Raw genomic sequence first — 12,893 nt, 5'->3', positions numbered from 1 at the left:
GTAGGATGGGAAACATTAAAAAAAAAAAAGCTATAAATGAATGTTAACACTTGGAATAGTCAACTGTAATATAATTACTGAAAATGAAATACAAAATGACCAGTCGTTCTGTGGTGGTATTTATCACTTACACAAAGAAGTGTATTAACTATGAGCCCAAGGGTATACTTACAAGAATATCAAAGACTTGGTTGACATCTTTCCCTCTGATCTCTATGCCATTTATCTCCAATATTTCATCTCCTTCTGATAAAAGTCCACTCCGTTCAGCTGCTCCGCCTCGAACAATACGACTGATCACCACACTGTCCATTTCATTACGAACAGTCGCCCCCTACAGAAATCACAGAATGATGGACAAATGGTGACATCAATTACAGAGCAAAAAACAAAGCATAATTTGCAAAACTGGCCAAAGAACGTGTTTTTCAGAGTTATTTTCACTTCAGCTACTGCTGACATTTCCCATATCCCATGATTCTTAGCCACTGAAGTGCTAAAGCTTCAAAGCCTTACGGGAGTCACAGCTGCTGATAGAGCTGGGGGTAACGTGACCTCTGTAATCCATATCACGATTACTTGTCACACCACACTTGGTAATGATAAATGAAACTATGTTTTAAAAAATTCTAGTAGAGTGTTCAGTAATTCTTTTCACTGAACAATAAACAGAAAATCATTATAATGACTCTGGGAGACATTTATTGAGACACATGTTTTATACATTTAAACCTTTGTTTGCTAAAATAAAAAAAATCATTGTAATCTATTTTCCAACAGTATTTGTATTTTGCTTACATCAAATCCACGGTTTGGTTCATACCTCCATCTTGGGTTATTCAAAGTTGCAGGCATGATCACTCAGTCATGACTTGACCAAAATAGTCACATGATACACGGATGACAATAAAATTGGTTGAAGGTGTAATAGTTACAAAATATAAGCCTACAGCGTGCACTAACCTTTAATACAGTGTTTTCAACATATACTTTACTTGGGCGGGCACACAGAGACACAGAAACACAGAGAGAGAGAGAGATGTTATCTGGTATTACGTTAACGGACAAGCAGGAAATGTTACATTATGGAGCGACAGTGAACGCACAACTGCAGATATCACTCACTAACGTTAGTTTTGGTTTTGACCTACATGCGGTGCACTTGAAAACAGAATGACGGGTGAGTTTATTTAACACCTACTAATCTGCACCTGTGCCCTTGTCACAATTTCTGAACATTTGCTGTTTTCACTATCAGAGCTAGCATTTAGAGCTACAAAATGTCAGACTGAAATACATTACTTTCAGTGGATTTTCTTCAAAGGTGAAGAAACTCACACAATGCTTTTGCATACCTAACCAAAATAATCCGTGTTTGATTTCTGTAAAATTAGAAGGCATTCAAAGCCTGCTAGCCAGTATAGTAGCTGCACCTTTAGCCTGGAATAAGATTTAGCGGATTAATGGAAGGGGTTGTTTATTAATCTGTCCTTTACTTATACACACTTATCCAGTGCAGAGTCAGGGAGCAGCTAAAGCTGATTCCAGTTCACACTGGGGAAGAGGCAGGTGGAACCCTGGACATCACAGAGCTGCAATATACGGACATACTATCACTCACACTAACGGGTAATTTATAGTCTCCCATTAAACTAACTGGACTGTGGGAGGAAACCAGAGCACCTGGAGGAAACCCAAGCAGGCAGTGGAAAAACATGAAAACTCCACACCCTAGTCACCCCTCCATGAGCAATAACACTGAGCAATTAAAGCTAGCTGAATAAAAGCTAAAAGTGGAAGTGTGGTAGGATGTCAGCTCTCAATGTAACGGCTGTCTCCTTAATCTTGAGCGAGTGAGTGTTGGTCTTACCAGTGGTATGTCTTGGGCTTTCTCTATGCGAACTATCTTGACAGTCTCTCCTCCCCACTGGGTCAGCGTTTCTCCTTGGGTGGGCAGCGGCTCAGGCTGCATTTCCCTCTCTGCAATGCTGTCATGGGCCAGGAGCAATGACTGCAAAACACACACGCACACATACAACTCAGCTATGGGATCAGAGCAGTGACCACCACTACAGAATTCTTCTGTTTATTTGCCAATACAGCTGTGTGTGTGTGTCTCTACCTGAATGTGTATGTCTGACAGCAGGCTGTCGAGTTCAAGTCCCTCTTTGTTCTGACTTGGCTGGATGAGATTCCTGACCTGAAACCATGGCAACATAAAACATAACTGTATCATCATGAGAAATATTACCACAACTAATATATATTATTCCTGTAGCTACTGCGGACATTACGGAGCATAACACAGAATGCACTAGGAGAGTTCAGTGTTATCGTAATGATAGAAACAATGGTAACAATGGTAAAGACCCAAAATTAATAAACAGGATTTATCTTTCTGCAATCAATTAAATAAAAAAGTCAAACAGTTAAGTAATTAGTTGATGCACTGATCAGTCAGTCCACCAGTCAGTTAAGTGGCTTGCTTGCTTGAGTCATTTTCAGTAAATGATTATTTGCAGGGCTCGACAATAACGGTGGCCCGATGGCCCAGGGACTGGAAAAAGTAGCAACTCACTGGCCCGATCAGGCCAGTACAAAACATTAGTATTAAAAAAATGAAAACGAAACAATTGCATTAGAAACTCAACATCCCGCAACTGTTTTGCAGCTCTTGGTGCGCACCGTTGGCAAATCATGACTTGTAGTGAGGACATCAAATGTTATTTCTCAATCAAGTGGCAACCTCTGATGTCTGAAAGTGAAACCATGGAGACGGAACATAACCCCGCATTCTCTCTAACAGCCTGTTAGTATGTTTTAGGGATGCACCGAAAGGGAAATTCTTGGCCGAAGCCAAAACCAAATAATGAAAGAAATTGCACATTTTTCCCATTTATTTTGCCTTTTTTTGTTTTTAAGCATCGCATGATGCATTAAATAGTCAAAATGGGCTAAGAGGGTCCGGTAAAGTAAATTACATGTGTCCATTTACTTTTAATGTACACATGTAATATGTTTTATACTTTCTGTGAATATAATCCAATTAATCTTATTTCCATCCTGTATAGACACCTTATTTTGAATCCCGGACGTTGTCACGTATGTTTCCTCGCGCTAAATTCATCAAATCCGACGCGGTTTGATAAATAATGTTGGATGTGGTTCTCATATGGCGTAACATGAAGACTTCACCGCCTCTCTTCAGGTAGGACTCATACTGCAGCACTTGTCTTTGTAAAGAGACAAATTGACAGGATAAAGTCGCTAACCTGCCTGTCAGCTCGCTCTGGTTACCATAAAAGGCTTGAATACGTGTGCACTCCAAATTTAGGTGCGGCTAGCTTAATTGCCTTCTCACAAACGAGTGACAGAAACACTCAAAGCGGGTCAGACCGTTTGTTGCCTTTTCTATAAAGTCAGCCACAGATGGAGTGGATGTGCTAGGAGACAATTCAGCAGAACAGTGTCTGCATACAGCAATTTTTGCATCTTTCTCAGACACTTCAAAATGCTTCCACACTGCTGACATGTCAACCTAATTGTTCGGTAAAATTTCTTTTGGCTTATTAGGCCTTATTATTTTGCTATTTTCGGCCGATACATTTCGGTGGCTGAACATTCAGTGCATCCCTAGTATGCTTTGTTTTAAAAGTAAATTGATTGTTAACTCTTAACTTTGTATTTTTATCATTTTAAATGATTACATTTTGGTTTAATATTTTTTATTTCCAGGATGTAGGCTATTTAATGAACGATTAAACATGAATAACATAACTTATAAGTTTTTGGTTTTGTTGTAACACTGCTAAATTACAACTTTTGGAGGGAGGGACAGTAAAAATTGTCTTGGGGCCAGTAAGTTTCAAACCCACTGGCCTGGTGGGGCCAATTTGCAAAAAAGTTTAAAGTTGATTATATTTACAGCCAAATTCCTACCTATCATTTAAAGCTTGGCTCAGATTACAAGAAATGAGTTTATTCCCTATTCATTATAATCAAAGGAGTAATCTGGTCTGGGGCCTACTGGCAGGACAGTAAGGGCCAAAAAACTGGGATGCAGGCCCATCATGGGAAGACAAATAAACAAGGAAGAAGAATTGAAAGGACAACTACAAGGGCGGTTAGGGTAATAAGGAATAACAATGTATTTAGCTAACATGGAATATTAAAATGGGACAGGAACCATCTACGCTCTAAATTATACATCTTCAGCTATTTACTAATATCATCATGTCATGAAATCTGTGAAATTTGTCCCTAATGGGTAAAAAGGGTAAGGATTTAAAGACGTTTCACTCTCCACTTGGCCTAATACAACCTAAAACTATGAATAATACTTGAACTATGGTAAGGCATTTAGAGTACATCAAATTGTCTTGCCCATTGTGGCTGTTTGTATTTTTGTCATTTCTTTTCCACTCCATTAACAATGACAAAGGGGGTTTCTGGGAATACAGTATGAAATAAAAGCTTTTGTTCCTATAAAGCCAAATGCAGGGCAGGGGGCGGAGATGCCCACATGGAGCAGAAATAGTGCTGCTTCTTTAATGAGATTCCACTGAAATGAGCCATGAATAGCTCTTATGGCGAGCCAACTCAACACTGTGGCAAAAAAGTAATTGCAGCACTGATCGGACAAGCGTACTGGTAAGCTGGCTTCTCTTAAAGTGGTTATCATCAACCTGGTGTCATCTCATAGTCAAAAAAATCCAACTTTATAGAGTTAGATTCTGCTTTAAAACATTTCCGTCAGTCTTTGGCTCTGTCCTTCTGACAAATTAAATGCAGTTTGAGCCAAAACTGACATTGGTACCACATATTAAACTGGCAGTTTATTTAAAAATATGATCACAAAATAAAAGAGTTGGCTAACTGGAATGCGTGTATTTGCAAAAGTGTGTGTGTGCCTGTGTGTGGACACGCACATACTGTAAGTGTTAGTCTTTCAGCTCTAATTGATGCTTAACAGAGCCGCTCTGTCTCCAACCTCGTTATTACACACTCGCTGACACGGACTGTTACTGTGTGCGCGATTGTGTTTTTGTTAGCATTCTGTCAGATGACCACGATCCTACCTCCATGGCCAGCTGAAGTGCCTGCTGTGTGTGTGGGTATGGAGGAGAGGGTCGGTGCATGCTGGAGGACACTGCATTATGGATCTTCAGCGCTGACTGGAAATCAGACTAAATGGGGGAAAAGAAAGCATGTTCTGTCAGATTCCACTCAACTGGAGCTCACACATGAAGTATATGCATGCCCTCCTTTAACATAACTCCCTGTTTTTACATTGTTTAAAAGTTTTTCCAATTGCTGTTGTTAAACTGCCAGAAAATCTACTTGATCATTTACTACAGGGTAGTTAGGATGAGCACTGAATTATGACCCCAATTTCAGTAATGGTTTTGAAGGCTTATAAGACAAAACACCTGGTTTGGTTTCAGTGTAGCCCAACTCACAATTAAGTTGTTTTTGTGTTTCTGTTGTCAGACACCTGAACAAGCATAATAACCAGTGACTGAGCTAAGCTCATAAACGCTACCTGTTAACCAACAGTAATTCACATGCTGCTGCAGTGGGACGTTGTCATTTCATTTTCACAAAGTTGTCTGAAAAAATAATCCTAAATACAGGTTCATGACAACAGCTTTGCAGTGTGGTCAGCTAAAATGCAGGGCTGGAGTTAACGATTATTGTCATTATCAATTAGTCATCGTCTATAAATGAAAACAGAAAACTGTGAAAAATGCTCATTATGATGTCACATAAGGTGACTTCTTCACGTAACTTGTTTTATCCAACCAACAGTCTAAAAACTAAAGATATTCAATATGCGACAAAGAAATGCATGAAATACTTACATAATTTGAGAAGCTTGAATCAGAAAGTTTTTGGCATTTTTGCTTGAAAAATTACTATTAATGGATTATCAAAACATTGCCAATGATCAAATAATCAAGTGGTTGGACTAAACAAAAAAAGACCAAACAGCAGCAACACTGTTAGAATAATTTTGTTCTGAGTCATTATTTTTGCGTTGATTGCAAATTATATTTTCACAGTTTGATTGATTGGGGTGATGTAAATCTTTTCTTTTGGTTTATAAATTGAAGTCAAATTAATGTTCTGGGCAATTATTTTTCTATTGTGTTAAATCAGATGATAATCAGCTGTGCTAGAAGGGTGGGGTGGGACAGAGTCTCGGCTTCTTCAGCAAACATGTAGGAAAGGTGTGTAGAAAGGGGAATTGATACAGACTTTAGATGTGTTTAGCGGCTGCAGTGTTGTGATTTGGACTGTTTACATGTGACTCAAGAAGAGGAGCCCTGTTAAAGTGGCACAGCTTAAGTTCAATGGCCACAATAGTCGAATTGTCCAGTCTGGCCTTTAGTCAACTGATCGTGGAATCACGTGTCTGTGTGTGTGGTAGCTCTGCATTAATATTGGGAAGGTGCACATTACACACTGTAACTTACACTGTACATTTACAGCTAAACTGAGGCTTATTGTTTACCATTTTCTCTCTGCTCGCCTGGCATTCACCAATCTTCTGCAGAGTTGTACCCAACGAGAACTGCATGCACCTTGCGGTTCCTCGCGGGTGTATTCCAAGGACTGTTTAAAAATGATATAATCGCTCTATAATTCTTTGTGTGGTTTATCAGTGGTGACAGATGATTCAAACGTCCCGTAAGGTGCACACACAACTCCGGTGCAGCTGATACTCCATCTCTCTTTCTCCCCTACCACACACACATAACATGCTCTGCCCACACATGAACACTGACCCCCTCTTTCTTAATGGTTAGGGTTACAATTTTGGATTTATTCACACACTTTTAAGATTCATTAAAAAGCTTCTTTCTTTTCACATGTTTCTTTATAGCATTATATGTTGATATTTATATCATAACAGGCTGTATATTAACTTTTGGGGAGAAAACCAACTATGTAAAATCAGACATTGAGCACCACCATGCAGCCAAAATGGTATGATCCTCATTTCATTACTCTTCTGCGATGATTCTATCGAAACATCGAATCTTCGACTACTTGGGGCCACCTCTACAGGCCGCACTCAATTACTGTTGGCTTTGGGCATAAAAATATGCAATTTAAGAAGATTTAATATCAGTAGCTTCACTTCCAAAAACATCTGAATGGTCAATCTTTAGCATCCAGCCTCCTCTACCCATACTGAAGCCTTCATTCCAAATGTGGGAATCTAGTGCGGCTCCCGTTGTGATGGATGCTCCAGCTCAGACAGCAGTGACAACACTGCTCACTCTGTAAATCCCTTGTACTTTATAAAGTCTTGAAAAATACCACAATTACAATTTGACTCGAAGCTCTTTCCATCTAATTCCCTTTATTATTATATATTATATATTACCTTGTTTAGTAGTGCAAGAACCAGTTCTATGTCATTTTGACTCTGCTGGTCAGACAAGCAGCCCTGGACCTGCTTCAGTGACAGCAGCAACTCCTCCAACTCTGCAAGAAAAACAAATGCATTCACATTACTAACCACTGACTTTTACATATAAACCCACACAAGACAAAAGCTGAAAAAAGGCTCAAAAGTTGAGATTTACTTTACTATCAGATGAGGGTAAGAAGGACAGCCTGCTTGTCCTGGCTTCAGATTAATGTGTTTGTGAGAGACTTTTGTTCTATGTTGTGTGCTCCTGTATGTGTGTCAACATTGCCACCCCTAACACAGTTTTAATTAAGTCGCCCTCAAGTCCTTTTCTCCCTCCCTGAGGAATTCCCTCCCTGATGGCAGACATGTTTCCCTTACATTCCTTTCCCTTTGAGCCAGCTTTCTCTCTCCCTCCATCTCTTTAGTTTCACCCTCCCTTTCTTTTCCCCTCTTCTTCTTCTCCTCTCCCTCATTTCAAATTTTAGTGATCTTTCAAATCTTTACCTCTCTCGTTTCTTTCCTTTCTGTCTGAGAGCTTCACTACACCAGTGACCTGCAGTTCTCCTCTCCTCTATGTGTATGTGTGTGCACATGTGTGTGCACATGTTTTTACCCAGCAGTGCGTGTGTGTGCTGGCTGCCGAGTGCTGGCTGCTGCGGTGTGTATGTGTCTTGCAGGAATGTGGGGTTGTCGATGCCGATGTTGGGATGCTGGGAGAGCTTCCTGAGTCTGATCGAGGCGTTCAGGTCCAGCTGCCGACCCTCCTCCTCTCTACGGCGACGAAGATCCTCCTGACACACAAATAAATGCATCATAGATAGAATTATGACTGAAATGTTCATGGTTCATGTGAGAGGAGGTTTTTTAAAAGGTTTCTCAGTTTGTCTTCCACCATCCAGCCTCTCTACTTTCTTTTTGGACATGTTCGCTGTATGAGTCTAGGTGATCACAGAGTGATTTTTTCTTGCAGACTTGGCTGAGAGACATGGCAGACTATACACTGGCCCCTGACCAATTGGCTGTTTTGTGTTGCATTATGGGAAATGTAGGAGCAGTTTATCTCTAATGTATATGCTGACATATCACTGGGTAGGGATTGTGACATAGCACACAGGTCTTTTAATTGTACTTATTTTCCATTCTTGTTTTGAACTAGTATAGCTTTTAAGAAAAGCTTGGTTGACCTGAGGTGTATGATTTGTTGCAGTTTCGACAATGAGTAAAATAAGCAAGTGTGTGTGTGTGTGTGTTACACATACCTGGTGCTGGCGTATCCTCTCCAGCTGTGCTGATCTTCGGAGCGGTAGCGTCCGACTCCCCAGCTCTCCTGGACAGTCGACGGCCATTTCCCGATGCTGCTGTCCTGCCCTCAGCTCTTCATCTCCTCCTCCTCCTCCTCCACCACCTCCTCCACCACTTCCTCCTCCCTCCGCAGCAACATGGCCGTTCAAATGGGAGGTTGTCATCCCAAACACACACCAAGAGTCAAAAGTGGATGTGTTTGTTCTAGGGATGTTTAAGCATGTATTTCTCTATATGAGGCAAGACTAGGAGGGCAGCTCAGTGAACAGGGGGGCCATGACACCTTCACCTGTGGGTAAAGCAGTAAAATGATGTCATGAATCTAGTTTGACTGGTGACATTCTGCATCTCAACATTCCTCCAACACGGATTAGCAAGTAAACTATTAGGGTTGGTCGATGTCTACTACTTGGTAGCCTATGACGTTACAAGTCGCAGTGGATATTTTACAAGCACAGACCAGGTAAAGCGGCAGTGAACACACAGGGTTTCGGTTGTTTGATAGGCTGCGTCGTTAACAAGCCCACAAGCGGCTCACCTGCTGTCGTGATAACAGATCGCGGGTGGAAAAATACGGAAAAAAGACGAGTTCTGTGTTTTTCGGGCGACTTTATAAAACATACTGCTGATGGAGAAAGTGGAGCAGACTGGCATCGTCTATCGGCCCAACCCTATACACCATCAGACCCAGGTCACGTGAACAGTGTCAATTTATCTTTGGCTAGAGTTGGGTACCGTTCGTATTTGAAGCGATACTGGTACCCGAAATTCAGTACTGGTACCCAAAGGTCCAAAGTCCAAAGTCCTCAATTTCAAAACTGACATATTTACAACATTTCACAAAACAAATGAACAAGTATTTACTTAAATAAATAAAGTCATTTTATTACACAACATTCTGGGAACTCCCGATATGTCAAGAAACACAAGCAATCAGATGATCAGACACGTTGCAAACAAGATGTGCAGCCTGACTGTCCAACACTTGTCTAATACTCACACTAGGCAACCCGTACCGTGCCCGAGCACATTTAACCCCCAAAGTCCAGTTTGTACATGAATTTGTTTTTTCAAAAGAGTAATGACGTAAACGTGCTCAGGCTCAGATCGTTAGGCGCAATATGAGCGCGGGCCAGCGGGGACAGGGGACAATCGTGCTCGGGCACCTCAAGGAAACCCAGCTTACTGTGAGTATGCCCTAAAACACTTTATTGGAGGTAAAACGTTTTAGAAAAATTTGAAATTAAACAAATTTGGCAGAAACAGCTGAAAGTAGGAAAAGCACAGGTGTTACATTAACAAGTGCTCCCTTTTATTCAAGTGTCCTAGTAAGCCATGGCAGTATTTTCTCTAGAACATTAAATGTTTATAACAAAATAAAGTTCAATCAATGTTAAAGTTTGGAAAATATATTGGTAGTTCTTATTTCTTAAGAATTTAACAGTATAAAAAACAGCTAATCTCTTATCGGGACTGTGTTGGTGTGGTTTGATCAGATGAGGTAGGAAGAGACATTGTGACTTGTTGTGATCACTTTTTCCAAACTCAGCCCCATCCCATTTCAAACTTTTGAGAAAAACACAATACAGATATTTCTCATTAGTAATACCCAAAACAGTTCCAACTTTGGTTTAAAGGTTTGATCCCATTGTTCATGGAAAGGAAATTATTGCTACAGAACCCTACTTGTCCAAATTGTAATAAACCAGAAAGATCCTTTAAAGGCTACCGATCTGGTGGACTGACTGCCAGTTTATAAACCATGACTAGTTTATTGGTTTAGTGAGTGACTCATTTACTGTGTGTCCTAACTGGTTTGACTGCCTGGATGATGACAGAACAGTCTAGTTACTGCTGGTTCACAACCTGACCTAATTATTGTACTGAATGAGCAACTAGTTTACTGTGTTTACATTGGTACGCTGACTTACAGACTACTTAAAACACTAGAAGATTCATGGCCCAGTCATTTCTACCTCTGTTTCTTTAACAGTCCAGAGACAACATCATCATCATCACGGCCCCCACTCGCCACACAAAACCAAAACCATGACAACAGCTTCGTCAACATGTGGGTGGTCCCCCGCGCACACACACACACACAGAGGATTACTGTGTAGTAGGGGTGTATTCGTCCCAAACTGCCATCTGACCCAAATGAAAGACCAGGGGCCTCATTACAGAAACGTTTTGTTTGAAATGATGGGGAACAAAATGAACACCAAAATATTATGACTGAAAGGCTACTCAAACGGCATGATGATGCTTTAAATTCCTGGTTTAATATATTAAAAGAGGTGGTATTATGCTTTTTGGCTTTTCCCCTCTCCTTTATTGAGTTATATATCTTTTTTGTGCATGTAACAGGTTTGCAAAGTGAAAAAACCCAAAGTCCAGCCCAAAGGGAGTTCCCATCTCCCACAGAAAACTCTGCTCTGAACCGCTTGAAAACAGCTCGTTTGTGGTTCAGCCCTTCACTTCCTTTACTTGTGACCTCACAATGAAAACGCGTCATAAAGCTTGCCAAGCGGCTAGTGGGGTCAGGCACGCCCTCAAACCAAGCTAGTCTGAGCGGAGGCTCATTGTAGAAATGTTGTACCTGTACCTGCTTCCAGGTACTTTTTTTTCATATCACCTCACCTCCGTCGAGGTTCCAAGCGAGCTGAAAGATACTAAAATGTAACGTGAAAACACGACAGAATATTCACTATTCACTGCATCATCACTGCTGCGCCAGACAGAGGCCAGCAACAGAAAGTTTTATATTTTACAGTTTTCATATGGAATTTCATTACTAAATCCACTTCTGAGAAGTTTTGAGGTGAGAAATCAGCTGTGTAGATTTGAATTGAATTGAATATTGACAGTTTTACATTTTAAGTGATGGCGGAACAAAAATGTGCTAGAAAGTTTTCGGAGTTGAGGAGCTCCACGTGGCTGCGGGGGAAGCCTGCGGCAACCCGTGGGAGGAGCGTGTGAGGCCGGCCAGCCGCCCGCTCACAGAGCCCTCTGCTCCCGCCGTCACACAGACCGCTGCAGCAACAACGGCAGAGGAAAACATTTTAACTTAAAAAAGAGAAAGCTGTGTGGGTCGCTGGTGTGTGTGTCGCATTGAACATTACGTCACGGCAGTTGTGTGTGGCGTCGCTATGACGACAAGCTAGGTACCATCTCTCTCATCTACTACCTGCAATGGAAAACGGAGCAGGGCCGAGTAGAGTCGAGTCTATCGATTTGCGCTATTGTAGCATTTTTCGGCAAGGCAGCATAGATCGTCAGAACACCGGCAACAGTTCAATGTTTAGTCCTAAAAGACGATGAAACCCTGACTCTGTTTGGGCCTGGAAATTCACAATCATAACCTGTAAAGTATGCTTAATTGGTTGTGAATTATATTTAAAATAAACACGGCAGTGTAACTTCACAGACTGTTCAAATGCGGAGTTGTTGTAAACGTTTTTGAACCTGAAAATGAGCATAATACCACCTCTTTAATGGGTATATATGTGTGACTGCCAAGACAATTAATTTTGAATTTGATTGACGTGCTACGTCTGTTCAAATCTTTACCTGAGCCAATAATTTTGAAATCTTCCCAAAAGAAGGGGTTTCTTCTCCTCCACCGACATGATTAATGCCTCTGATAAACTGCTAAACTAAAACTGAAGCTAAAATTGAAGCCTGTCTTTTCTTGTCCATCATAGTATGCTAGCTAGCCACTGACAAGTGAAGTGAGAGAGCAGTTGTCATGGATACAGGCAGTCTCATCCTAAACACTATTACAGGAATGACAGGGTTTACTGTAGTTAGGGTTTCTTGGGTTAAGATGATGTGCGAGGCCAAGAGTTTAGGAAATGCTTCTGGAAGATGGGATCTTTGAAACTGAAGTTAAGATAGGACAAGCAGTTAGGACATTTTTCTGTAATGAGGTCCCACGGCTGGAGGTTCATTCCATGACACTTAGATTCACTGCGTGGGAGCATTAGTTATGGTTGCTCAACCAATTACAGCAAAAATGAACAACGATTAGTGTCAAACTGTGTACCGACATTGGGTATGTCATTTACAACAACATCACCTGAATGTGATTAGCAGAACAAGACTAAAACAGAGTGGAAGGCAAGTGCTTCTCCCCACAGCGTTCAGGCAGCCTCTCGCTGCAGATTCA

At 41.0% G+C, this 12,893-nt stretch overlaps 1 protein-coding gene across 1 annotated transcript in view; it reads right to left on the bottom strand.

Annotated features, from left to right (window-relative positions):
- The window catches only part of mpp5a (membrane protein, palmitoylated 5a (MAGUK p55 subfamily member 5)), a 36,052-nt gene that overhangs the window by 8,257 nt on the left and 14,902 nt on the right, over nucleotides 1-12,893 (bottom strand). Inside the window, exons 2-8 of the mRNA XM_038729875.1 lie at nucleotides 8,683-9,014; nucleotides 8,037-8,214; nucleotides 7,394-7,494; nucleotides 5,079-5,186; nucleotides 2,123-2,200; nucleotides 1,871-2,011; nucleotides 173-334 (exon numbers count right to left, since the gene is read on the bottom strand). Of these exons, the coding sequence (XP_038585803.1) occupies nucleotides 173-334; nucleotides 1,871-2,011; nucleotides 2,123-2,200; nucleotides 5,079-5,186; nucleotides 7,394-7,494; nucleotides 8,037-8,214; nucleotides 8,683-8,889 (975 nt within the window). The 5' untranslated portion in view covers nucleotides 8,890-9,014. The remainder of the gene's footprint in view (nucleotides 1-172; nucleotides 335-1,870; nucleotides 2,012-2,122; nucleotides 2,201-5,078; nucleotides 5,187-7,393; nucleotides 7,495-8,036; nucleotides 8,215-8,682; nucleotides 9,015-12,893) is intronic.

Source organism: Micropterus salmoides, unplaced genomic scaffold, assembly GCF_014851395.1.
Source record: "Micropterus salmoides isolate LMB-PRFRI ecotype aquatic unplaced genomic scaffold, ASM1485139v1 Ms_hic_scaffold_19, whole genome shotgun sequence".
NCBI classification, from domain to species: domain Eukaryota; kingdom Metazoa; phylum Chordata; class Actinopteri; order Centrarchiformes; family Centrarchidae; genus Micropterus; species Micropterus salmoides.
The sequence above is the reverse complement of the archived record's forward strand: the minus strand, read 5'-3'. Positions and strand labels throughout refer to the sequence as shown.